The sequence below is a fragment of the Cygnus atratus genome, chromosome 1 (assembly GCF_013377495.2).
Source record: "Cygnus atratus isolate AKBS03 ecotype Queensland, Australia chromosome 1, CAtr_DNAZoo_HiC_assembly, whole genome shotgun sequence".
NCBI classification, from domain to species: Eukaryota; Metazoa; Chordata; class Aves; order Anseriformes; family Anatidae; genus Cygnus; species Cygnus atratus.
This window is the reverse complement of record NC_066362.1, coordinates 74,684,236-74,711,372: the sequence shown is the minus strand read 5'-3', so window position 1 is coordinate 74,711,372 and position 27,137 is coordinate 74,684,236. Positions and strand designations below refer to the sequence as shown.

Below are 27,137 nucleotides of genomic sequence, written 5' to 3'. Positions count from 1 at the left end.
TTAATGACCTCCCTCCACTAAAGAAATGACAATGGAATATTAGTCAGGCATCAGACCCAGTTTTAAATTTCTCTGGGAAAGAGAAAGGGGAAGACGAAAAACCATAAACTTTTTTTTGTGTGTATGTTAGCAATGAAGTTCCACTGCCCAAGTAACAGGTCTCTCCATTGCTGGAGAATGAAGAAGTAAGGCTACTTTATAGATAAGGCTTCCTACATATGTCATTTCCTGCACGTGGTAATCACGTGCAGGCACAACTTGATGGTCTTCTTTATTTGTCCAGGTTTTGTGGCCACAGAGCAAAGCACCAGAGTGCATGTACACTGACTTGCATGCAGAATATTCAAGAGTCCAGGCTAGGACCACACTGAATGCGTAGATCAGCTGTACTTGCACATGTGCATTAAACCTGATCCGTCAGGGGAACATTGTGGGATCCTAAATCAGACTAGTCTAGGAGGTATCGGCGTAGTGCATATGTGTAGACTAGCTCTGCAGCGCACGTGCAGGAAGTCTGACATGTCAAGCACAGAGGATAGAACCGGATAACACAAGAGATGATTGACTGAATATTTCAGAGCTAGAGAATGTCACTCAGCAGTGGTCTACTGTTCCTCCTCTGCAGTGACGCTGCGGTGACAGAAGTCTGCTGGCCCCAAATCTGTAAAAATCAAACTATTTGAGAAACATAAAAAAATCCTGAAGTAGGTATGATCTGTTTACCCACTGAAAAATGGGTGGTTTTGAAGTATGGATTTAAATTAAACTACACATAAATAATTAACAATGACCAAAAACCCAAATGAAATACAAACATTTAGCAGAAATAAAGAGATGTGCTGTTATACAGGACTGTCTTTACTATCCATTTCTGCCTTCCCCAGTGTTCTCCTGAACTTCACTTGCCCACCTTAAAGTAACATTCTCTTTGTACAATCAAGGGCAACTATAAATAGTTGAATAGAACCCTAAAGTTGAAAATAGAACCCTAAAGTGGCTCTTTGCATTATTATCCCTTGAATTTGATCAAGATACCATTAGAAATACTGTCCATAATGGACAACATTATTCCATCGTATTTGCCCCCAGAATTCATTATTAAAAAAAAACAACACCCCCCCGCCCCCCCCCAGTTTATATAATCTGCATCTCTTCCAATTACATGTGATACTGGAGGTAATTTAGATCTTGCTGTCATGTACTGAAATGAGTTCAGATAGTCAATCAAAAGAGGTGTTTGCTGCTGAAGTTTTGAAGGTGATGCCAGTGAATTGACTAAAGCCACTGGCTAAGCATATGGAACAGGATTTAAATGATGCAGGAGAGCAACTTCTGAGAGCTGCAGTGTCTTCTACAGGCAGAGTAAGTGTCTTTGTTTCAAGCCATGCAAGAAGTTCAGTTAAGAACAATTTAACTCAAAGCTGAAAAATCAACGTAAGACTAGAATAAAGATTGCCTATTTTCCTCTGTTAATCTACAACTAAACCTAAGTAAGAGAGGATAAGATCCGTCTTCTCTAAGACTATGAAGGTGATGGCTACTAGATGCTTCCAATTTAGTTCCTTTTCTGCATGTCATTATTTCAGTTGTTTCATGAAGTATTTTAAAAGGCAAACATGCTTTTGAAATGCATCAAGAACATTTAAGGTAGTCTTAATTAATGAACAATTTAAAACGATGTCATGTAAATTTTAACTGAATGTCAGTTTTCATACAAACAAAACTTGACACAAATCATAAGTAAACAACTAAAAATGTAAAGTATAATTCACTATTTTGTAACAATAGAGCTATAATTCACTATTTTGTAACAATTAATGTTCTGAATAAAGATTTAAAAGCTAAAATAGAATAATACAATGTGTACGGATACGTCATCCTTTAGCTGAAGAGCAATCAGAATAGCCATATTTGGTAATACGGCTGCAAATTTATGTTTACATGCTTAACAAAAAAAAAAGTATAAACAGTTTCTCTTAGGCAAGACAACTAAAAATTTAAAAAGTAAAAACAAACAGTAACAATGAAAAACCTCACACCTAAGTTACCAAGATATTCTTTTTTCTGCCTCATCAATCAAACAATAATTAAAAGGAAAGATTTACGTCAAGCCAACCTTACCATATCTGGAATATTTCATCAACAATTTTAATATTAAAGACAAAAATAAGTACGAGTAATACTTAGCACATTTTTTATTTTTTTTAAGGAATTTATTACTCATATTTCCCATGGGGAAACTACACAGCCTCAAGATTTCCAAAAACGGGTGCCTGTAATTACTTTTCTAAGCTTGTATTCATGCATGTGAGTAAGTGAATTGATTGTGAATATGTTCTGCAGCTTCTAATAGGTCCTAACCATTAGGCTGATCAAAAAAATTTCAAGCACATTTATATTGTTGTAAAAATGCTGACATGTCAAAATGCAAACTTTCAAGATAAATACATGTTTTGCCAGTAACGGAAACTGTGAGGGAGGATTTTCAGGTCCAATTTTCGGTTTCTGATACACAGCCTGGCCTCGTCTCCATCTGTGCACAGAGTAGATAATAGCTCAGTGGGTAGCTGAGGTATTCACCCCCTACGCGGAGGCCTGTGTTCAAGGGGATGTGCTGACTACTGGGCTAGTCTGAGGTGCATTGCTTTATTTCCTCCAGATTTTTTTCCTAATGCCACCTCTTTCATGCTTACATAGAACAAATGTCCAAACCCTAAGTCTTGATAGAATGGATGCTTTCTAGCGTGGATTTTTTTCAATGACTGTTTTATCAGTGATAAAGTCACCATGTGTGCTAAAAGCAGATGTAACTCTACTAATTGTTGCTAGCTATCCAGCACACTTCCTTGCCTAGTAGGCGATCCAGAAACAAGCGTGCAGGAATTAAATTTATTCTTGGAAGGGTTTTAAAATATTTCATTTCAGAATCGCTCAACAGCTGCACAGCAAAGCCCTTTACATGTCAGTTGCCTCTCCTTGATGTACGCATTTAACTCTCCTGCTCCCTACTCATCACATCGGAGGAGTATTATGTATTTATGATTCTATCATGGCCTGATTTGGGAGCTGGCAGGAACCGTGCATGCTCAGTACCTCCGAGGAGCACGCCGGCCGCTGGCGGAGCCGCAGCCTGCCCCCATGCCACCCCAACTTCCCGCACTCCACAAGTACCTCACAGACCCACCCCCCCCCGGCACCCCCTTCTCCTCTGCAGGGCCCACAGCGGCTCCCCCGGCCCCAAGGCTCCGAGGCCCGAGAGGGAAAGTCCGTGAGGAGGGCTCCAGAAGGGGGCCGCCCGCCCTCCCGCCTGGCTGCCTGGCGGCGGGCGGCCCGACACCTCCTGCCGACTTCCCCACGATCTCGGGGGGCGGCCGGGCAGCGGCCTCGCCGGGCAGCTGCCGCTACAACTGTGCTCCGGGACGCCCCGGGGCACAGCCTCCCCCGCGACCCGCCGGGGGCGGCCCCGCACCGCCCCCTGCTGCCCCCTACCCGAGCCTCCGCCGCAGCGCCGGCTCGTCCCAGCCTCGGCCCCAGCCTCGGGCCCGGGGCCATGGAGCCCCGGTCGGGCGGGGAGGAGGGGAGGGCCGACACTGGGGGATTCCTGGCCCCCCAAAGGAGGTGGGGGAGGTGGGGGAGGCGGGGGAGGGGAGGCGGGGGGGAGGGGAGGCTGGGCTCCCGGAGAAGGAGACGACCGCTCGCACAAAATCCGGCGGCTTCCAGGCAGCCCTGGCGGGCAGGGTGAGTATTTTGGGGAGGCCCCATCCCGCACCCCAACCCGGCGCCCCCTGCCCCTGTGCGGCGGGGGAGGGACCAGAGTGGCTGCCCCGGGTGGGGTCTGAGCGCCGGCTCGGGGTGGGGGTATCGCGCCCGGGGCCCGCTCCCCGCTGCGGGAGCATCAGGGGCGGCGGGACGGTGGGGCTGGGGGCTGGGGCTGCGTGTGCCAGGGTCTGCACACCCTCCCCTCCCCCCCCTTTTTCCCTACCCACCCCAAGCGCGTCAGGGTTTTGCTTCTCCCAGCCTAGCTTCCCCGCGGCTGCTCCTCCGTGCTCCTTAAAAAATAGATCTGTGTGTGTGCCCCACAGCTGGGAGGGGGGGGAGTGACGGGGGGGAAGGGCTTCTCCGAGGAGCAGGGAGGTGCAGGGAGAGCCGCCGGCAGCTCCTCTTGTCCTGCCTCGATGCTGCCGTGCCGGAGCGGAGAAAGGGGGTGCGCCGAGGTAAGGGCTGGCACCCTGCTCCCGGGGATGGGGGGCGGCCGCCGTCTAGCCCGCTCCCTGCCTCTCCCCGGGGCGCCCCACGGAGCCCGGCCGCCCTCGGGCAGAAGTTAGTTTGTCGGCGGAGTTGTCGCAGAGGGCCCCCCGAGGTGGCACAGCACCCAATTGTGATGGGCGAGGGCTCGGTGACCTCCAAAGTTTTCGCCGCGGGAGGAGACCTGTGCCATAAGTTTTTCAGGATCCGTGCAGATCTGCGTGGAGTGGGTCGCGCCGCTGCTTGGTTCGAAGCAGGAAAAAAAAATAAAGGCAAAATCAGGGAGGGTTAGGTAGGGATTTAATTACTTTTAGTATATTGCTTGCATTATACCTGCGGTTTGTGTTTGGCACTTTCAGAAAGGTAACGTGGAATACATTTATTAATACATATGCTGGGATGTAGACAACGTAGGAGATAAATCTGGGGAATGTGCAGAAATGGGATGGGTTTTGAACATTACGTTCTCTTTGGCAAATGATCAATAGTGAAAGATTTCTGCTTACATAATCTATACCTTGACAATATCATAATTAAGAGATTTGCTCATAATGTCTGGTATTGATAACCACTGCAACTTCAGTTAATGCTTAATAAATTTAGTAAGTAACTTAGACTTAAGGAGGTTTGTATATTCTGGATAAATTGATAGCTAGGCAAGATTATTAAACTTTGTGATTGGCTCCTGATCAAGTGAACTCTCAGTTATTCAGGAGAGCATCAGTAGACAGATATTTAAAATACAAGACTACGTTTTAAATGTGTATGGCCAAGATTTGACTACCAAAATGAGAGTATCTTTTGAGAAGACAAGTTAAGTAGTCATTATATGATGGTAGCTGTGTTGGACCCGTGCATATTAAACTGTTCCATGATGCCAGGCACTGTAAATTTTCTGGCAGTGTACTATACAAATGGGGGTGGTGGTGGTTATAATTTTATTTTATCTATAGGTAATGGCTATTCCATGTATGATACATACATGAATTGATTGATATTAATTGTTCGCTGTGAAATTTTAATGGTATGTTTAAACAGTTTTAGCTTTGCTCTTCTGCTTTTCTTCTTTGTCTCAGGCAGCAACAGAAGAATTTCAGATTTCTTGCTTGTACATTATTCTCTCTTTCCTCTCTCCGCTCTCCTTTGGTCTAATTTAAAGCACGGTAAATTCTGCGAGTGCCTGTACATATTTACATGAAGAAAAATGCCCATTTTAAAGATAAACAACTCTTCCTGGTAGACTAGAGCAAATCCCTCATGCCCTGTGTGAAAACCTGTTTTGGAGACACTTGTTTTGGTATTAGTTTGTGATGCCAAACAACAAACATGTGAGAATGCAAAGATATAGCTGGGGCTCTGATCTTTGTTTAAACAGGTCATGGTTTTTATTTAATGCCGTGTGCTCATTACAGAAACTGTCAGCAGGAATGTAAAGCGGACCAGAGTTCTGCTTTGGCATACATAGCCTATTCTGACATCGATGTTTCTGCATCTTGAATTAACAGTTCATAGAGCATGGTGTTGTATGTGATAATATTTATTTGATTGAATTTGTTATAAGGAATTAGGAAAAAATGTCCAGGATATGTCCTTTTAGGAAGGGAATAAGATCAGATCTGCTGCTTCAGGTGCAGTCCCTTTCACCTGAAGAGTTAAACATGACTGGGCACTTCTGTATTTTGGTAGAACATGTAGATGTGTATGAAAAGCTTACTGTTTTTTAAGTCAGCAAGAGTTTTGCCACCGAATCAGGAGGAAGCAGACTCAAATGCCCTGGAACCAGGTATCTGCTTAGTTGATTATCCAGATGGTTTCTTCTTCCTGACGCGTAGAAATGGTATCAAATAGTGAATAAAAAAGTGAGTTTATATTTGAGGATTTCAGTATTTTTGTGCATGAAAACAGGTTTCATCTCAAATGATAAGTAAACATAGTAAAAATAAATCATGCAGTACATTTGATTCCTGTTGGACCTCGTTTTGAAGAACAGCAAGCAGTCACATTCAGTGAGGATGTGTAAAGTAATCTCAGGGAAGAGCCTTTTCACATGTTACTGTTACATTAACATACATCAGACTTCTACAGTGTGCACTGTGAAGTCTCCTAAGAAGACTAAGTATAGTGCTGGTAACTGTAGTTTGCACGTACATCGGGTTCTGTGAACGTTGTCTGTAGGTAAATTGGGTTTGTGTGAGAGTGTCTGAAAGCAAATTGGTCTCTTATTTCTAACTTAAATACATGTTTCTGTTTCAATTGTGAATATTCCAGGTTTGCTTTGAAATACCATCAAGGTTAGTAATGTAAGAGGGTCCTTTAAGGTCACTGGGCTGTTAACCTGTGACTTCCTCTTAGAATGTCATCCTTTGAGGCTAACGTTATTATCTATAAAATATATGTGAATGTAATGCTAGACTAAGGTTGCAGAATGACAGTCTAGTGTAAGACACGTTGCAAAAAGGAGCAGAGCTGTTACGATGACTATTGACCTGCTTCAGCAGTGACCACTTCTAGAGAGTAAAGCAGTTCATTCTTTGTGACTGCTCACTGCTTGACCTCCTTGTTGAAACTGTCAACAAGGGTGACAGTTTTGCTGTGATTTGATATGACAGTGGAAATTATATTAGGATTAACAAATAACCATCATGCTATATATGTAGTAACTTGCAGTTGTAACTGAATTGGGGTTCATTACACTAACCTAAATACAAAATGCTTAGCATTATCCATTTAATCACTATTTAAAATGTGAATATTTACCATTGGAGTAAAATTGGCTTTGTAATGTCATTTAAATATGCTATGTATGACCATGCAGAGCCATACTAATATTGGTGTAACAAGGAATTTTTTACGTATGTTTTTTACTTAGGTTATCTATTTTCAGAGGTGTAATACCTCTGAATACATTTCAACTGCAAGTATTTGCCCTTACTTATTAGATCTTTTTCATTTATACATTTCTGTTAATTAGAAGGTTAATGTGTCTAGCAGATATGACTCTTTTCAATGCTATGTCTTATGCAGCGTGCCCTCCTGACCTTTTAAGTTCAGTGTCTCTGCCATACAGCTAGTCCAGCTTCTCTTATGGCGGGTGAGGGTCTTGCCATTCAACCAAAGACTGAAGCCAACAGAGCAGCTGTAGAAGCAACATGTGAAGGAGACTGATGGTTGCTGATATTTTGGACTGTTTTTTCTCTGCCTTATCCTAACTGGCTATTTTGCTCAAGCTCTCCTTGCCAGCTCTTGCAGTCACTTCACTTTTCTTAACGTGTTCTGTAGCTCAAACATCCTGCATGCCACTTTCTTTGCTTTTTCCTCTTCTTACCTGTGCTGTAGTAACCCATCTTCTCTCTGCTTTTGTCTTCTGTGACGCTAATCTTGTTTATTTTTTCCTTCTCTGCAAAAGAAGATGGAAGGAACATAATTCCTTCTGTCATTGCATTGATCATTTTTCTATGTTGCTGTATTATTGTTTGCCCCTACTCCTTTGTTGAGTTTCTGTACACTGTAAGCTCTTCGGGACAGAAGCTTTTTGCTGCTGTCTGTGCAATGCCTAGCGTAGTTTGTTCTTGGATTTCGATTGGTCTGTAGACACTCATATAATAATAAATAATAATACTGGGACTATGTCTTCTTTATGTGACAGCCTTCTTTCTGGTTTTGTGGTAAACCAAAAATTTATTACTTAAAATTTACCTTCACAGTCTTGCAGTTCTGAGATGTATCTCAGTTTTGTCCCTCAGCACATGTACTAAAGTCCCTAGTGTGAGTAGATTTTGGTAAAAGTTGAAGATACCTTGCCTACTGGAAAGGGGGTGGGATGGATTAAAACTCAACTGCTGCTAGTAGTTAACAAAATAGTAAAACTGAATATTAAATATAAGTAATAATAAAAAGAAATAAATGTCAACTTCTGTGTGTTTCAGTGGAAATTCAGATCTGACAGCACCAAAAAAAATAAATTTCTGGTTTCACCAGGTTGATCAAGTAAGGAACATAAAGGAAAAGCAAATCCAAAAAAGTATAGTGGTTTCATTTCACTGCTTTGATACTTTCCTCCTAAATGTTGTTTCATTTTGGTCTCCCATTGCTTTTCACCACTGAAATATTTGACTTTGTTTTAGCATCTTTCAGGTCAAATGAAGATTTGTAGTTGGTCCAATTAAAATTGTGAAATCAGTTTTTTAAAGAGCCAGCAAATCAGACGTTGTAGTGTGCATACAGCTTGGAGTCACAGTTCAGTGACAGCCAGCCCAGTGAGCAATGATCCTGCATTTGGAGCAGGCTGATCAGTGTTTTGCAGGGCGAGAGCTTCCCCCTGAGCTAGCTGAGCTGGAGTGTGCCTCAGTACAGCCATTCTAACGAATCTACTCTCAGGAGTAGCCCCTTCAGTTTCAGGGAGAGCAGTGATTTGAAGCATCCCTGTGCAAGAAAGGCACAGTAAGACCAGATTCTTCTGGTTAGCAAAGCAACAGCTGCACATTTTAGATCTGGTGAATATGCAGAGGTGTCTGACCTGAAACACTCTGCATCAGGACTGTTTACCTGGGACTACCCCTGTATTCTCTGTCCTCATTCTTTGAAAGAAAGGCTTTCATTATCTTTGTCTCAGTTTTTGGTGGGCTCTATAGGCATGACATCATGGGCACAAGGAGTGAGTGGTCCAAACAACCATATTTAAATATTTAAACATCAAACAAACACATTTAAGTATTTTGTTGTATATTTTTCCTTTATCAGTCCTGGGGAGGATACCTGTAAAAATAAACAGGGCAAACTCACTGACTCCTTCCCTGAACGTTAATGAGATGACGCGAAGGATTTCAGTGAATAAATGCAGCTAAATGATTGAAAAGTAGAAACAAAAATTATAGGACAATATACTCAATTTTCAAAGTTTTGTGTCTAAGAGAAAGATGCATAAAGCTGTTAAACTTTTGCTTGATTCCTTTTAATTATATAATTATCTCAAAAGTAGTGTCACTGTAGGTGTATGTACATGTAAGTTGTGTTCTACATTCTGCCTTATGTATGTTGGCATGCTTGTACTTTGGCATTTCATTCATCTTCAGCTACAGGTATTAGAGTGGCCACTTTTCTTTTCCCATTCTTGTGTATTGACATAGAGATCAGCAACCCTTCAAGACTGGTTAGTGTTAGATTTCTTCCTGAAATCGGAGGAGAATATTGGCAATAGGAGTTCGTCCAAAGCTGAGAGATGCTGCTTCACAAAAAGGGAAGACCCTGTGAGCTGTCCTATGGTATTAAGCTGCCCACATGTGAAGCAGCAGCACCAGCCCCTGCCGACCTTAGCACAGGGGAGCTGCTGCCTTTCCTGCTGTCTGCTCCAGGGGTGCTGCCTGCTTGCATCTGCCCTCAGCTACCCCAGCACCATGCTGTACGCTGCTGATCATCGGCTACCGCTGCTGGTGGCAGACACTGACTTTTGAGTTCTTACCTGGAAACTAACCGAACTGATGGCTGGGATAATCCTCCACTCAATATTAGGCTTTGTCATATTCTGTTAAAATTTTGGTATCAGAGTGAAGAGGGTAAATTATATGGGATGTATTCTGCCCTCACATATGTGTGAATGATCCAATCAGCTAAATTCTATGCATTTTTACGCAATTTGCAGTGAAATTGGTTTGGATAAATTCTATGGCTCAGGCAAGTGGATTTCACCCAGTGGTGCTTGTACAGATGAAGGCCAGGAAATGAGAGTTAGGCAAGTTGTCACAAAAAGGCGAAGAAAGAGAACAAAGTTCTTCAGTTACAAATTTAAACCTACTCTGTTTTCTTAAATATATGTTTCAGTACTTACGTATTCCTTTTTCTAAGTAAATATTTTAAGAGATTCAAGAGCCTTATCAGAAGACATGCCCAAATTGCAGACTGAAACATAGAATCAAATCACTGCAACCCTAATTTACTCCTATTGGAATGTCCGTCTTTGGTAATTTTTCCAGATAACCTGTATTTTTAGCTATTTTTGCATTGGAATTACTATTATCATTTTGAGATTTGTCATTTTTCTTGTATGAGCTTAGGATCTTCAGTAACAGCAGGTTCTGAAATATTGCCAGAGATGAAGGCAATTTTTTTAGAGTGAGGAATGAGCTTTGTGGCTTTTAGATATTTATTTAAAATTTACTTCCTTAGAGGTAATTACTTAAATAGATTAGCTACCTCAGCAAATATTTTGGCATAAATACAGGCAGCATCAAACCAAAAAGCTATGTTTTTCAGGGAAGAGACTTGATTTTCCTTAAGAAAAATGTATCCATTTAAATATTTTATCCAAATGTGATGTTTTATACATTCAGTGAAGATCGTATGTAGGATTACATTAATGCATTTAGCGTTGGCAAATGTTCAGTCTATTTGTAAATCTTAGAGTATTACAGTGTTTAAATCTAAAATGTATTTGGTACATTGTCAAGTGCATGTTTAAGACAAAGCAATATTATTAGGTTGTGTTTATTTTTTAAATTGAATAAATTAACAGTTATTTGTATGGATGAGAATTAGTTTAGAAAATCACGCTCCTGATAATTCAAAATAAAATTAAATCTAATTCAAAATAAAATTAAATCTTAATAAATAGTATACACAAGTACTCTAGTTTTGTGAGCCCAGGTAGGAAAATTTGATCAGGTAATTTAAAATCATACAATCATCATTCAAACTAAGACTAGCTAAGAAGGTTTAAAAGTGGTAACTGCTTTAACTAAATATAGAATTCGCCTATGAAATCTAATGTGTAATTTTGGTGTTTTCTGAACTCATTGATCCATCTCTTTTTCTGGGTGCCAGGTCAGTACTTTGGCATATAGTAGGTACAATGTATCTTTTGAGGAAACTCCACAGAAATGAATATAAGGGCACAGTTCCAAAAGACAAATTATTTATCACGTTTCTTACTTGCTGTGTTTATAAAATCCTTTTATGACAGTTAAAACTAACAAGTACGTTAGTGTTCTTTACTTGTCACGTAATGAGAGAAACATGTATTGTACTTGTGTTTCAGAGCAATGGAAAAAAGCTAATTTGAAGAAAAAAGTAAATTTCAGTGAAGAATGTTGTCATAATGTATTTGACAGGTCATTATAACGAGCAAAGAAGAACAATGATATGTATTTTAGCATGGTGAGAAATAACTTTGGGGATTTTTTTCTATTTTTTATTTTTTTTTCTAGTTCAGGTTAAGGTAATTATAATTACAGAGAAATAGAAGGTCTTATTTAAGTCACTGGATCTTTTCACATACAAAGCATAGCTCCGTGCCCTGTAGATCTGCAGTTAACAAATATGTGATATACATGAAGAGGCACTGAAGTGTTCTTTGACAGGTGAAGCAGGTGATTCGAAGCAGAGGATAGATCTTGTGTTTCTTTTCATTGAAGTCTGTAGGATTTTGAGACATACAGGTAATCAAGAACTATGCCTGCTGGTTTTGGTTATTTGGATGGGAAAAGTTCTGATTTCTGATGAAAAGATATGGTCACAGAACTGAGTGTTACTGATAACAGTTAGCAAATTTAGATTCACTAGCAGAAAACCATCTCAGATGTGTTTTAAAAAGATGATCCAAAGGCTCTCCTTAATAAGTCATGAAGATGATTTAACTTCTTTACCAGAGTCCTCTGAAGAGAGCTGAAACTGGAAGGCACGATGCTTAAATTCTCTTTCAATTAAAGATACACCATAAGCAAAGGTTTTTGAAAATGAGGGCCAGAGTACAGCGGCGCGTGTGCTCTAGTTACCAGGTGAAGATTGTGAAATCCATGGTAAGAGCCATTGTAGAGAGGCATTTTAAAGGTTTTATTCTGATATTTGATAAGCATGCACATCAATATACCTACATGTTGTGCCCTGAGAAGCAGATGGTGCAATGTATTTTGTCATCTCAGGATACTCACAGAATGAACTGGTGAGCACGTTCCACTTTTTATGTGGCGGTAAATCTGCATTACAAAAGTCACCCTAACTTACACATTTATTTGCTGCTTAAAAGCAGAGATTTCTCAGTATGTGTGGCTATGAAGTGAGAGCTGCCCTTCAGTAGTGGTCTCTCCCAATTAGGTCTGAGGCACAAAGGCAGCCCAGGGACGTGTGCCAGGCCCCTGCATGTGCCAGGCTTGTGTGTGTGCTGTGGATCGAGGACTTGAGGCTTGAAGGCTGTCACCCTGGCACATTTCACCAGAGCTAAACTGACATTTAGAAAAACTAACATTCTCAAATGCCATATTGCTTCTGCAGCTTAAGTGGGGTTAGCTCTCCAAGCAGGCTTTCTAGGTCCCTGTGTTCGTAAGGTAGAACTCCGGGAAGTTTGTAAGAGGGGTAGATACCTTAAAATGACACCACAGATGATAAGATGATAATTCAGATATCCTCAAGGAGTCTGGTGGTTTTTTAAATATTGTTTAATTCCCGTTGTCATTAATTGCAGGTACGTAACGCGTTTGCTGTGCGGAAAGGAGCCTTATGGGTGCATATTTTGCTTCAATACATCGCAGTTTTATTTGTTGGCTTTTTAAATGCAATTGGTACAACAAATCATATTCATTTAGAAAGCCTAATGTAGCCATCAGTAGCAGTGTGCATGATTGACCTTAAAATCTACAAGTGTCTCTATGAACATTTGATTATGCTGCCTTCATTTCAAAGTCTGCAAGTATGTTGAGAGCGTTCAGATTTCTGCATTTGTTACGTGAATCCAGGCCGGTCTGCTAAGGGAAGACTTGGTGGTTCTGGTTTGCTAGGACTTGCATTCAGTTTCAGAAAATGAAGAGAAGGAAGAGGAGAGTGTATCACTCTGGAAAAGCTTTTAGCTGCAGAGTGATTTGCTTAGCTCGTCCTTTCCCACAGAATAATGCCTTTTTAGGATTATTTCAGTATTCATTTCCTGATGGCAGAGCTGAAGTTAGCAGCCTAATTCCATTGACTGGCTTCTGTCTGGAGTATGTGAAATGGATATTTTCAACGCAAAAAAAAATAAATTGTTTTTCAGCCTAGTTCTCATAATAAGTAATTGCTTTACTGGGTCCATGTTCACTTAGTGCTGGGCAGTCTATAACAACTTGTTTGGGTGGGGGTTAAAACAGAAAAGTGTTAATTTGTGATAATGAAGCCAAATACTAATGGTTATAAGAATGTTGGGAATGACAGTTGGGACCATTGCTGCTCAGTGGCACTTTTTTGTTGTTTTTTTAAATAAAGAGCCTACTTCTGTGTGTAAAGGGTGACCTGACAGCTTATGAAGAACAGTTTATCCTCAGTATAGGGGACAACCTGAACTCTCGATGAAGCTCTAGAAGGGGTTTCTGCTAACCGGTATCCAAGATTTTTAGTGGAAGATGTCCCTGCCCGTGGCAGGGGTTGTGGACTAGAAGATCTTTAAGGTCCCTTCCAACCCAAACCACTCTATCAATCTATGATTTGCACAAGAAGCAGGTGTGTGCCTATGCAGTCTATCGCAAACTCTCACGCTCTTCTTTAAGGTATTTTACTCCTGTTGTCTCACTGGCTTTCCCTGAAAAAAATACGGCTTTGATGTTTTATAGCTACTCGAAGGTGCCTTTTTTACTACATACTTATTACTACATACAGTGGTCTTTGGATCAGGGCTCTTGTGAACCTTTGAGCACATGCTGGAGAGGCAGCAAAAAAATAATGTATGGAGAACATTCCTGACACCAGTAAGAAGATGGCTTAGCTGATTTAATAGCTTTTTCTCAGTCTGTGATTCTAACAGCCAGGTTTGTGATATTTATTTTAGTATTCATGTTCTTGCAGTCATTTTTACATTTCCCTGTGTTTCTCTGGCAGACATCCCGCAGCTCCATAAGTCTGGGGGAAGAGGATGGTTAGCATGTTGTTGCTGTGGGGATTTGAGTCTTAGTGTTCTGTATTTGTAATGCTGGGCATATAATGTTAAAACTTGCATGCTATAAAAGCAGATAACTATATCCCTGCTACATTTTATACTCTGGTTTGGGAAAGGAAGACATTTCAGAATATTAGAAGAAAAAAAAAGTTACAGTTTTGGAGACTATTGGAAATTGAAACAGAAAGAGAGGAGTGATGAGTTATCAGTCAAACTGGAAAGAGACAGCTTGTTCTGTTGAACACCAATAATGTTCATAGTCAGCCAACCACTTATGCAGGAATGAAACCCGAGACTGAAAGGTAAAGTTCAAAGACATCTGTGTATGTTTCTGAAATGAACTTGAATTAAGCTTGCTATTGAATTATGCTTACTGATTATGTGTGTTATAGTATCTGATTTTTGTTTAGCACAAGCTATTCATGTGATTGCTAGTTATCTTATTTTCAGTGCAGTATCTGGCTCCTTTTTTTTTTCTCCCTCCTGTCTTGGATACTTTTTATGTGTCCAGGGTTGACACTGGGGGACTGTCATTTGGCAGAAGGCTCATCAGTACTGTGGTGTTTCTTTTTTTTTATTTTTATTTTTTTTAAAGTGAGATGTATCTTTCTATTTCCTACATTTTATATGGTGAACTTCTAGTTGAATATCTGTGGCTAGCATTCTCAAAGGCTGGTCTAATGGTGTGAGTCACATGATCTCCCATGTGTGAGGATAGATTCCCCGCTTAAAAGAAGTCTTGAGCACTAAATGCTGTATGAGTGCTGTACTTGCTGTGCTTTGTTTCTGTTTGCAAACAAAGTTGGAAAAAAATGTTGTTTTGAGTTAGTTTGTATTGTTAAATGCTATCTTCCCCTTACCCAGAAAGAGGAAGCAGAGCTTGAGTGGACATCAGAGGTGCCTGAATACATCTGCTGGTTGTGCAGTGGATTTGATGTATCACTTGAGTGTAGTCATGAAAGACAGGACCAACCAGGAGGCTGACAAAAGCTGTGTCTTAGCTGCTGTAGGCACTGGGATCTTCCTAAGGCCAAAGGGAGATTCTAGGTCCCACCAGGCAGTGCCTTAATGCCTTTGCAGCTTCATTTCAGCTGTGTGTAAAGTGGGCATAAGCCTTGGATTATAAAACACAGGGTGTTTTTTCAGGTAGTTTGAAATGCTCACATAGAGCCGTGGAATCTTAAATTATTAATCATACTAGAGAATATTTATAGAAGTCACCAGTTCTAATAGTTTCAAACACAAGTAGCTTCACTTAGAACAGTTTACCCCCTATAAAATCTCTGACCTTGCCCATTCAAACTTCTTTACAAATGCATAATTTAATACAGGAAGCTCCTCAGGGAGGGTTCTTCACATCTGCCATCATAATTTCTTATTTCCTAAATGCAGCGATTTGTACTCGATTATTCTTACAAGAATTGTGCCTCCCTTCCCTCCCCCTCCTCTGGCACATTTCATTGTGCTGTTGCTTGTTCTGTAGCCTGAACACATCATCTGAGAGTGTTTAAAATCCAAATTTTTCTTTGCTGTTTTTCTACCATTTCCTTACCACTCACTTCTAGGGGATGGCATGAAGGAATCTGCTCTCATTCTCAGACTGTCTTCCTGCGGGTTGTTACTGACAGCGACTTGTCGTCATTTTACAGCCATTCACCAAGTAACAAAAACGAGCTGAATCTCTAATTCCAGCTTCCTAAGGACAAGATTTCCCAAAACAAAAATACACTACCACTTCTTGGAGCACTTAACATCTGTAGTAGAACTGAAGAACAGGTGAAGAACTGAAGTCTAGATTTTTAAAGATGCTTAGGTGCTCGACTCCTGCTAGAACTGAATTAGACCTAAGTACCTATAAATAGCTTTAAAAATTTGAGTGAATGTGAAGACCTTCCTCATCCATCACTCTTGGCAGTGGTCCCATCAGAATGGAAGTAAGGCACATCAACAAGGTGACATAAAAAACTTGGAGTCCTGTTTTCCAGAAGATGCACATATCAAGTGAATTGCTGCATTCTAGCACAGCTTTTCATGAAATACATCTTCTGAAGCAGATTCCTTACATTTGCTAGATGAAAAAGCCCTTGCTTGCATGAAAGTAAATATTTAAGACAGACAACTTTAAAAAAGGACACAACATTATACTGTAAAAATACCCGCCTGTGTTCCTGATAATCCATTTTTTATTAAAACTGTGAAATAAAAGTAAAATTCACAGTTAAATTACTTTCTGCTGTTTCTAGGGGATACTCTTTACATTCCAGTTGGTTTTACTTTTCTGTTCCTATATCCATTTTCAGTGCCGTTGTTCTAGACTTGCATAACTTTCACGGAAAATTTATTCCCAAACATAAAACCTGTATGGATTTTACCTTTTTTATATTTAATAACATTTAACTGTGTGTTAGCCTTTGAATCACTTTCTTTTCCAGTGAATCCAGATTCTGGGGCTAGTGCTGTCTAAGAAGAGAATGCGTTTGAAGGGGGGAGCCCTTCATATCTCTATCAGGAGTTTCTTCAGTGATACAACTAAACCAGGAGCGTGTGCATGGAAGGCCCAGTTTGCTCGGTTCCTTGGGATGTGATGAACAACCACCTGCAATGCATACCCTTACTAAATGGTGCAGATTTTCTGGAGAATTGATTAAACTGATTCTTTTTAACTAACTCACATTTTAGTTATGCACTGTCATGTATTAAGTTTTGGGTTTGGGGTTTTCTTGAAGGAAGATGGGGAATAAACATTCAGCAATGCAATCAGGAAAAAAAAACACTAAATGATTGTGTTGACAAAACATTATTATTTGACAAGCCATTCTGAAGAGTGACTGCCTTGTGTTTGAGATCTGTATTAAATGTCTGAAATATTTGAGCAAGTTGCTCCCTGTATTCTTTTGCAAGCTTACTTCCTCCACCCACTTCCCACCCCCAACTAAAGTATGTTCATCAAATTGCTGGGTTGAAAAGGTTTGTAATGAGTTCTTTGAGCTGTGTGTCTTCCTCCCTCCATAACCCGCTTTTGATCTTCATCTCCTATTAAATAAAGCAAATCCCAAACAAATTAACTGTCAAACAGTTATGCTCCATCTCTTCAATCTGCTTCTAGGTTTTTCAAAGGCAAGTGCTGCATAGGTAAGGAGATGTCATGGTCTTCTTCCATCGATGTAGGAAGATAGCAGATATGATTGCCTGAAAAAGCAGACCTACCCAGTGCAAGCATGGCTTTCGCCCAGTCGCACATTATGGCAGCTAGAAGGCATCAGCATAGTAGACTCATAATTGAAGTGGATGAGTACAGCTCCAACCCCACACAGGCTTTCACGTTCTACAACATTAACCAGGGACGTTTCCAGCCCCCACATGTGCAAATGTAAGTATTACAGTTTTGTTACTGCTCCAGCACAGCCTTCTGAATTGTTATTGCCTTGTTGATGTGGTATTTGATGGACCAGTCAAAAAGAATGCAAAGAACACTGCTTTGCTGCCTTTCTAATAATAATTACTATAGTGATACAAAATCAGGCCATTTGGAAAGTGTAAGTACTTTGTTAAAGGGTGGGAGAAAGGTCATTCCACTAGCATAACTTTAATGCATAATAGTATTAAAAAAAGAAATAAACAACAAGCAGTGGTAATGAAATAAGAGATTGTACAAGGCTGATACTTTCTGCAATCTAAATAGTTGTTTGTTTGCATTGTGCACTTGCTTATTGATGTAAATAGCTGTTGAAATACCAAGCCCATATCTGTACAACAGATATTGTTTGGTTAGTTTTACTACAGCTGCATACAAAGAAAAAATGACATCAATAAGTAAAATGGTGTGGGCACCCATCCGACAACTTACTTTCATACCAACGTGCTGAAGATGCCAAGTGCTTAAAGAGTAATTAAAATAATGTGTTTGTTTCTGACATCTTATATAATGACAGCATCAGTAAAATTAACTGCTCTAAATGATTTACTTGTAATGTAAAGTGAAGAATTATAATTAAAAAATGAAACCTGCCATAAAGTTTAAAGCGAGAAGGAAGAGCAAAACAGTAAAGCTATTACAAATAAATTAAGTATAAAATTCTACAGTAAAATATTTTTATAGGGAATAAAAATGTCTGCACCATTTTATTGTGTTTATTAAAGAGGAAAGCAGCCTTATCTTCAGATGAGAAGACTGGTTTTCATTTTTTTTTTAAGGAAACTTTTTTTTTCTTTACCAACACTGAATAAATAATCACCCCATTCACATTTTTGGTATTTAAAATGAATTGATACTTTCCAAACATAGAACATGATTTCTGCATTTGAAAAAAGTCAGCAATTATGAGTGGTTGAATGGTGTGTGACTGTTTAGTGAATGCTTATGTACATTCTTTGGCATAAATTAGATACTGTGTTAAAAAAATCTGGAGACTAACATACACCAGGATGGTGAGCAAACAGTCATTTTTTGGGGGCAGTATATTAGCTTATAGTCTGTGTTTGGGGCTTTTAGGTACTATTGAAATGCAAACAGTAAAATGAGCAGAGTGTTAGCACTGGGAAACATCTTTTGTTTATAGAGCTGGCAAATGGTAGCAAAAGTACAAACAAACAAATGTGGGTTCAGAAATACTTCGATAAATGAAAAAAACAAATGCAGGTTGCTTTATTTGTCAAAGCTTTGCCATTCTTTGTGCATATTCAGACAGTTCCTGGGCACTCATGAATTTGTTCACCAGTCCTAAAAGCTGAGTGTTTTTCACTGGGCTGAAAGTAAGTTATTAGTATCTACTTTGTACTTAACAATATGCTGCTTAAATTTCTAACCAGTAACAAATCATATTACCAGAGGGCTTAGAAAATCAACTGCATGATGGAAGTTCAGAACCTAAGCAAGTAGTTTAAAATAAGCTATCCTTAGAAAATTGTTCTTCAGAAGAATTTAGCAATCTCTTACAAATGATTAATACCATTGAAAAAGCTTGTGCAAATAGAAAAACAGGCTAAATCAATTGAAACATCTACCACAATCTGACCTGCTCGTTTCTTGGTACAGAAATTGTAAAGAATGTTTCTGAACGGCAAAAGATTGCTTTTGCCTCCTATGACTGAATAGAACAGTGACAAAGAAGGGAAAAGTATATACAAAAAGTATAACAAAAGCACCTTTTATTCACATAATTATGGGTGAAATCTTAGCCCTGCTTTAGTCGATGCAAGTTTTGTCATTAACTTCAGAGAGGTGAGGGCTTTGCTCTGTGTGTGTGGATAGCTCAAAATAACTACATTGGTGATGTTACAGGCAATCACAGACTTCAGACTTCACATCTGAGCTTGTGTAAACTACTTGAACTGCAGTTATTTTTTGTGCTCTTCTTCTGAATTCAATCCTAGAGCTCTTCCTTGGTCCTCAGTGCAGTTCTATATTGTGTTTAACTTTTTATCATCCATAACATACTAACAGCACTTTCCTTGTCCCGTTTTAGTCCACCATTCCCATGCTTGTGAGATGACTGGGTTGCCAGTGATGAGAAGGGTGGTAAATACTGACATCGTTTTCATGTCCATCAGTTGTTCCTAGAAAGTTCTTGTCATGTTTCTTTGGGAAACTTTACTAAAGTCTAATGTAAAAACTAACCTTTATTACTGCTTTTTCTCTGAGGTTTTAACTTCGTTTTTCAATTTCTCTGCAAGTTTACCTATTGCTTTAAAGAAAAACAAAAACATTTGCACAAAAGTAATCAGATCTTCCTCCTTCTGCTCATGCTGCAAGCAGTGCATTGGGTGTTGGTATGACAGCTGCTGTGTCAATGTGTTACCCAAGAACATGGGGATCGAGCCTTCAGAAATGATTTCCAATGCAACTTAGATGCATTTGTGAAACTTGACGTATGTTTTTACCTATATATGTGTGCATATAACTTCAACATGAAAATCTGCATCTCATGTTTTTTTTTTATCGATACCTCTTACCCATGAATATTCTCTGGCCCTCTGCACAGGCTCTGAAAGTTAAGCATACTTCAGCAACAGGAAAATGCTGTCCATACCTCCCCCCTCCCCATCCAAACTATAAGAAAAAGCATCTGTATTAGGTGCTGTGTGGGTTGCCATGGTAAGTCTCTTGTTTTTCCATTCAGCTCCAGAGGAGCAACAAGGGAAATGCATCCCTGACACCCAACTTGTGGCTGTGCTGTACTTTGAAAGATTTCAGAGGAAGAAGCAGCAACTGCTTTAAAGATTGCCCTATGGTGAAAAGTCAATAAGTGGTCTCTTAAATCAGTCCATATCCCTGGTTTGTGCCAGGGTAGTATGCATAATTCGAGCCAGGCTTACTGGTATGACCTGTAGCTCACTTTGCCAAGTGCTGGGCAGGGACAGCAATAATCAGAAATTTGTTTACTGAACCAATGTTTAATCTTTTTAGCTTCAGTGGCTGTAACTGTAGCCAGGGTCAGCTCCCCTTCTTTCTTCTCCAGTTGTCCCAATTCATTTTGATGCGGAACTCTGTGAACTAAATGCAGCACCCTTCACATATCTTGTACCTTAAGACAACCCTCACTCACTCATTTGAAACCCACCATTCTCCATCCTTTGGTACCATCCATGGTACCTCCACTCACCAACCATGGAGCTCCCTCTGTGCCATCTCTCATACCTGCAAAAACAGAGGCATTCTTAACATGCAGTTCCATTGTTTGAGGTTGGGACCTGCCATACCTACTCCACCATCTAATTCTTTTGTCATCTTCCCTTCTCCATGTGCCTGTGACCCTCTCACAGGATACATACTCCCTCAGCCACACACATAGTGTTTGCAGTTGCTGTGTCTCAGGGTCCAAACATTCCCCTCTTTTTCAACTGAGTTTCACAGTTTCCACTGTGTGCATACTTCCATGTACGACCAGCACATACGTACTGTTCTTTGGGTATGATCACGTGGGTATGAACAAATACACTGTGTTCATTTGGTATGATTCTGATCACAGCTAATTTTACACGTTACCTCACATTTGGGTATTTTCTTCTCAGAAAATGTCACTTTAGAGAGAATGCTATAAGGTACTCATAATGGTTTCTCCAGTGTCCCTGTAAAGGAAAAAAGAAAACCTCATGAATAGCTGATGCTTAGTATAATGGCTTAATTAAAACAAACAAACAAAAAAAAAACAACACTCCACTTCTTCATCCTAAAAGGTGTAGGAAAGATGGGTACAAAATAATTTATGCATACCCTAGTTTTGTAGTTGCGTTGTAGAAAATGCTAAGAACTTTTTTTTTGAATACATAACATGATTTGAATGTTTTAGATTTTATTCAATTGTCTAGTGAAGTTTTCAGGAACACCTCAGTTTACCTGTCTATAAATTTACTAGAATTATTCTTTGACTTAATGAAAAGACCATGTGATTAAAGATGATTACTTGAAAGACGTAAGATAATACAGTTTCTATTGAAAACTACCTGAGTCAATAGACCTACTGACTCAGGAGTAGTATTATTAATAAAAGATCTCCTAACTTTTTTTGAGAGTTTATTTATATAACAGTAAGATCCTGAATTGAAGCACAAGCAGCAAGGCATGTATTATATACTGCAACAATAAACAAAACAAAACTAATTTTGTTTCTCCTTTCAAAATAAATGTTTTAAAAGTAAAATAATTCGTAACATTTCTGTATACCTCTCTGGTTTCTAGTGACATAAATATGACTCTAGCATCTCTGGATTTTTGATTTTATTTCACCAGAATTCCCTAATTGGAATAGCAGATATGGTTTAGCTGTGTGTAGATACATTTGCTTCTATATATTGTAACCAAATATAGATTGAGGGTATAAAATTGAATGAGTTGAAAATAAGTATGACTGATATTGCAGAGAGGTGTTCTCTGCTTTTCTCTCCTAAATCATAAGTAAGTCTCATCTAATTGGGTCAGACCTTTTCTTTTCCTCAGCTTAGAATAGCGAAATTGGGCTTTGAACAATGGAGCCTCACCCCTCACAGCATCTGATTTCATTTAGTATAATTAAGCCCAGAAAGTTGCCACATTTGTCCTGACAATAGTCAGGCTTGAACGTACATGTACAGTTGTTGTCAGGAGAGTTCTTATCTTGCTTTGCATTACCACACTGAAACGTATCTCCAAAACGTGTTAATTAAATTTGTTGGAATAATATAACTTGCAGAAACTTATAACTTGCATTAAAGAAATGCATTTAAATATATTTATGTATCTAAAATAAATCTTTTCCCTGTGTACCATGTAATCATATTTAAACAATGAAACAGGATAGCACTGTTCCTTTGAAACTGGTAATGCCTTTGATTTATTTGTATTTGTTTCAGAGTTGCTGCCATAGTTCAATCTCTTTTCCTTAATCTCTTTAAATTAATACAGCTACCCAACAAATACTGAAAATGTTGTGATGTGAACATCAGGAATTTTTACACCTCCCATTAGTGATAGGTTTGTTTTAATAAATCCCTTTCATCAGACATATCTAGAAGACTGTGTAATCTTTTGTAAAGGTAAAAATTGGTATTAGAATTGCAAAGTAGACACTAGGAAGTTTGTAAGTACTTTATAACCTTGTTATGATGCATTTCCTGCAGGGTTGATCCAGTGCCCCATGATGCTCCCAAACCTCCGGGATATACTCGATTTGTCTGTATTTCTGATACTCACTCGAGAACTGATCCCATCCAAATGCCATATGGAGATGTGTTAATACATGCTGGTGATTTTACTGAGCTGGGACTTCCTAGTGAAGTAAAAAAATTCAACGAGTGGCTAGGTAGGTATTGAATTCTGTGTGGATTTGAAAGTAAATTTGTTTACTGAATGTATCTGCCCCTTCTGCCTCCCAGTAAAAAACATTGTGCAGTCAGGAATGATGAATATTAATTTGTCTTTTAAATTTGAATGGCAATGAGAAAGAATCACATTTTTTTTTAACAAGTATTTTTGCATTTTTCCAATTGAGCAAATAAGATTTGTGAGACTATTCATCTGTTCTGCCTTCACACTCTCAAGTGTACATTAAGCAACTTTGTGGTGTTAGCAACAATTTAAGTCAGTAGGCCTTTAATGATTTACATAAAACCTCTTACATACATTGTTACGGCTTTGCTTCCATGAAAAAAAAAAAAAGAGAAAAAAAAATGTTGTTGTGACTGAAAACATTTGTCTGTTTAACCCCAGAGGCTTGTAGTTTTTTTATCTGGGGCTCAGCTGCACCACAGCGATGAATTCCAAACAAAGCAAAACGTGTGCCTGTGGTTGCTGTCTTGGATGTAGCAGACCAGATGTAGATGCCTTCTGTAGGCAACTGTTGGCATTGGTAACTGAAATTCTGTTCCACTGGGCAAGAGAGTGGTGATTTACATGTGCTTCTGCAGTGTTTTATATATGCTAAAAAAAAATGTCAGTAAAAACTGGAAAGCGTACACTGTATCCAGACAAAAACCCTGATTGGTATTGTTATCAAAAACAGGGTGAGAGGAAATGAAGGACTTGGGAAGAGTAAGGACAGAGTTTAAGGGTAATGGATTAAAATCCGTTTTTATATTGGTTTTCTTTCCTTTAGTTTACGCATTTTCCATTTTCCCTGTCTTTTTTTTTTTTTTTTTTTGCTTCCTGTTACAGCATTCCACACTAGAAAGGCACAAATCTGACAGACACATGTAGGCTGAAATGGGGTATAAAAAAAGGCAGTATTTCACAATTTAAGCAAATATTTACTAGCAAATAATTATTGGTTAAGACTGATATTTAATTCAGCTTGGAAACCCAATAATATGCCCAACATGGAGCAATTGCATTGTTCTGTTGCACTCAGTTAGGGGCAGCTGGCAGGGGTAGCACACTCTGCTATTGTGCCCTCTGCTCTGTCTCTGTCCCCAAATAGAGCAGGTCTGCTGTACAACAGAAAGCAAATAATCCTATTTTGTAGGTCTCTACCATGTATTATACTGAAAATAGCATAGAAAGATAACACAAACCATATGGTTATCCATTCTAAATAATATCCATTTTATTTATCTGCTAGTGTGGGAAGAAAAGTGCTTTGGGACATCGCTAGCGAGCAAAGATGGGGCTACGTACATTACTCACTGAACAGTTTTTGTCTCCCTAGTTCTCCATCTGCCACCCTGCTGGTCACAGCTGTACAGTGTTCTGAAGAAGTCCTTAAACTGAAATCCTCTCAGTTTGGTCAAGAGATTTCCCAAGGCATTTCTGTGATGGTCTCTTCATCATTTTTATTCCAAAAGAAGGCCTAATTTTCTGACTTTTCAAGGCATCCTTCCAATTTCATGGTAGCATGCAGTTTGGGAAAAGGTGATCTGTGCGGTTTGGGATATATTTTTGCAAGAACATCTCTGAGATATCTGAGCTTAAGAAGCAAGAGATCTTTCTAGCTCATTAGCAATTTGAAAAAAAATGGAAAATTTAACTCAATTTTTGAATTCTGAAAAATGCAATGGAAGAATAGTTCGGAGTCACTAAACAGGCTTCATTCAGCTAGCATTTAAAGCTTTGTTTCAGTTCAAAAGTGTAAGCTTTTTTTTCAATTATGCTCAATAACATTTTAAAATGAAAACTTTAGCTATTAAATGAACAATTTATGAATTCACAAATACTTTCAATGTTTGCAAAAATCTGTAGTAAGTGGTAGAATGGTTAAAAGTGTTCTCTTTAAGAAGAATTTTCAAAATGTTTGCAGGTTACCCATTTTGCTGTGAAAGGTGCTAGTCCCTGACAGTTTGGATTTTTCTAGATAGCTGTTTCCAGTATTTGCCGTGATTTTCTAATTATAACTCCCACAGCCTATCCAACCTTCTCCTTCTTCCTTGTGTGAGCATTTTACTAGTTTGTTGAGAAAGTAATTGAGAGACTGGCCAGGACTTTTACTTTCAGCCTCCTTCTTATCTGTTGCCACCAAATTTACTTGTATTCTCCTTCATCCCATACCGCAAGGCTAGCTTTCCCACATAGTTATTTTGTTCTGTTTCACATATATGTCTTCTGCCATCAGTGGGCTATAGCTTTGTTTATGCCTTGGAATAAAGAGTAGAATATTTTTATGCCTTCCCTCAGCTTTCTTTTAGGCACTAGATGCATGTCCTACTTCTTCTATTAGACCATATCTTTATGTGTAGCATTTATTCCTCCCTTTCGGCTTTCTGTTCTAGCATATACCCTTGGGTCTCTGCCACTCTGGTCTATCAGTGTACTTCATCTATCAGGAGGCCCTTCAGCAAGTTCAGATTTTATCCTTCTGCTTTACATAAAATGTCTGTTGGTGTCTGATGCGAAGTATATTTTACATTAACATCATTAACTTCCGTGAACCTTGTGGTTATATTGAGCGCATGCTCAAGTGTTATGCTAATAGAGGCACGTTGGCTTGCTGAGTCATACCCTAAAATGTGTTCTCTCTTCTTTAGGGTAACTGTATGTGGGTACTCAGGAAGGCCAGATGATATTTCTCTGTAGCCCAGCATTGTCTTTGTCTGCCTTGTTTGCCCCTTAGTCACCTACTTTTATACCTTCTATTCTCTCACTTCTACAGCCCTCCACTGCATTTCATTTCAGTTCATTCTTTGCAGTAATCAGTTGTTTTCTTCCCCTTTTCTTTTTCTGAAGCCTTCTCACTACCTTTCCAGGGAAGGATTTGAGGTTTTACCAGGGCTAGGTTGATGCCCAACTGTAAGGAGGAGATAAAGGGCTGGTGGTAACTGGATGTGGATATTTTCTCAGCTTTAGATAGGTGGTCCAAAGACTTCCTGAGCCACAATGTTACTGTGTTTTTAATAAACATTTACAGATTTTTCTTCTCTGAGTTTTTTAACTGCCTTTTGAATCTGTGCAAATTTTTAATGCAGACATAATCTTGTGGCAGAGAGTTCGACAATGTAATACGGATTGTGTGAAGAACTCTGTATATTTTTAATTTGTCATCCACTAGTTTCATTTGGTATTTCCTAGTACTGGAAGATGCAAGTGAACAATTCCATTCTTCATTCTGCTCCAGAATTTATAGGCTCTTCCCATATCTACCCTTCAGATATTTTTCAGGCTGAAGGCTGTTTAGAAGTCCTTAAATGCCTTTGATCATCCATGTCTCTCTTTGTACATCTTCTTGTTCTTTATCCTTTTAAAAGGTGGAGAGACTAGGGCTGCACATATACTGATTTATGCGCTGTCATAATGAAATTTCCTGTTTTGTTCTCTTTTCCTTTCTAATGTCATGGATTATTGTTTTCATTTTTGACAGTGACTGAACAATGAGATGGCTTTTTCATAAAATTGCCTGCTGTAACTGTAAACTTTTTATTTTTGAATGGCAGTATCTATTTCATAATCAATCACTGTGTATCTACAATTGGGCTACTTATTCCAGTACCTACTGTTCTGCTTGAATTTATGTTCAGCTTCATTAGTTCTCTTATTGTCCAGTCATGAAGTACCATGATATACTTTTGCAAGTCAGGTTTCCATTTTGCTACTCTTATTCAGGGTAGCTTAGTAAAAGAAGGGGAAAGGGTATGAATAGTCAGTTTACAGAGTTTACCAATGGTGCCAACATGGTCATTTCCTTCCCCTCTTTTTCCTGAATTGACCTTTCTGCTGTTTTTGTATTTCTCCTTTTCCTTTCACTATATAGCTTATTTTCTGAATGTACTTTCCTTCCAGATTTGTAAATCCAGTTATTGGAAATCAGAAAAAATGAAGTAAAAAGCATGTGTTATGGTAGGCCTGGATGGGAGACCATGAGGGCAGCGAAACTTTCTAGTGATGTTATAAGGATGGGTTGTTTGAAGTTTTGAACATATCCTAGTTTTCCAGTATGTCCAGGAGATTTTAATAGCATCACTTTAAACAGCTGAAAATAATTCAAATGGATTGTTTTTAAATACACACTAGTACGTAATCAAGGCTAGATAAGGTAGGATATATCGTGCTTGCTATGCACTGTAGCTAACTTTGTGCTCATATTTGTCATTATTTTTGTTTTTG

General features: G+C 39.1%; 1 protein-coding gene across 1 annotated transcript in view; it reads left to right on the top strand.

The window, feature by feature from the left end:
* Positions 1 to 3,643: 3,643 nt before the first annotated feature.
* The window catches only part of MPPED1 (metallophosphoesterase domain containing 1), a 64,654-nt gene continuing 41,160 nt past the window's right edge, over positions 3,644 to 27,137 (top strand). The window contains exons 1-3 of the mRNA XM_050712220.1: positions 3,644 to 3,738; positions 17,241 to 17,504; positions 22,730 to 22,915. Of these exons, the coding sequence (XP_050568177.1) occupies positions 17,353 to 17,504; positions 22,730 to 22,915 (338 nt within the window). The 5' untranslated portion in view covers positions 3,644 to 3,738; positions 17,241 to 17,352. The remainder of the gene's footprint in view (positions 3,739 to 17,240; positions 17,505 to 22,729; positions 22,916 to 27,137) is intronic.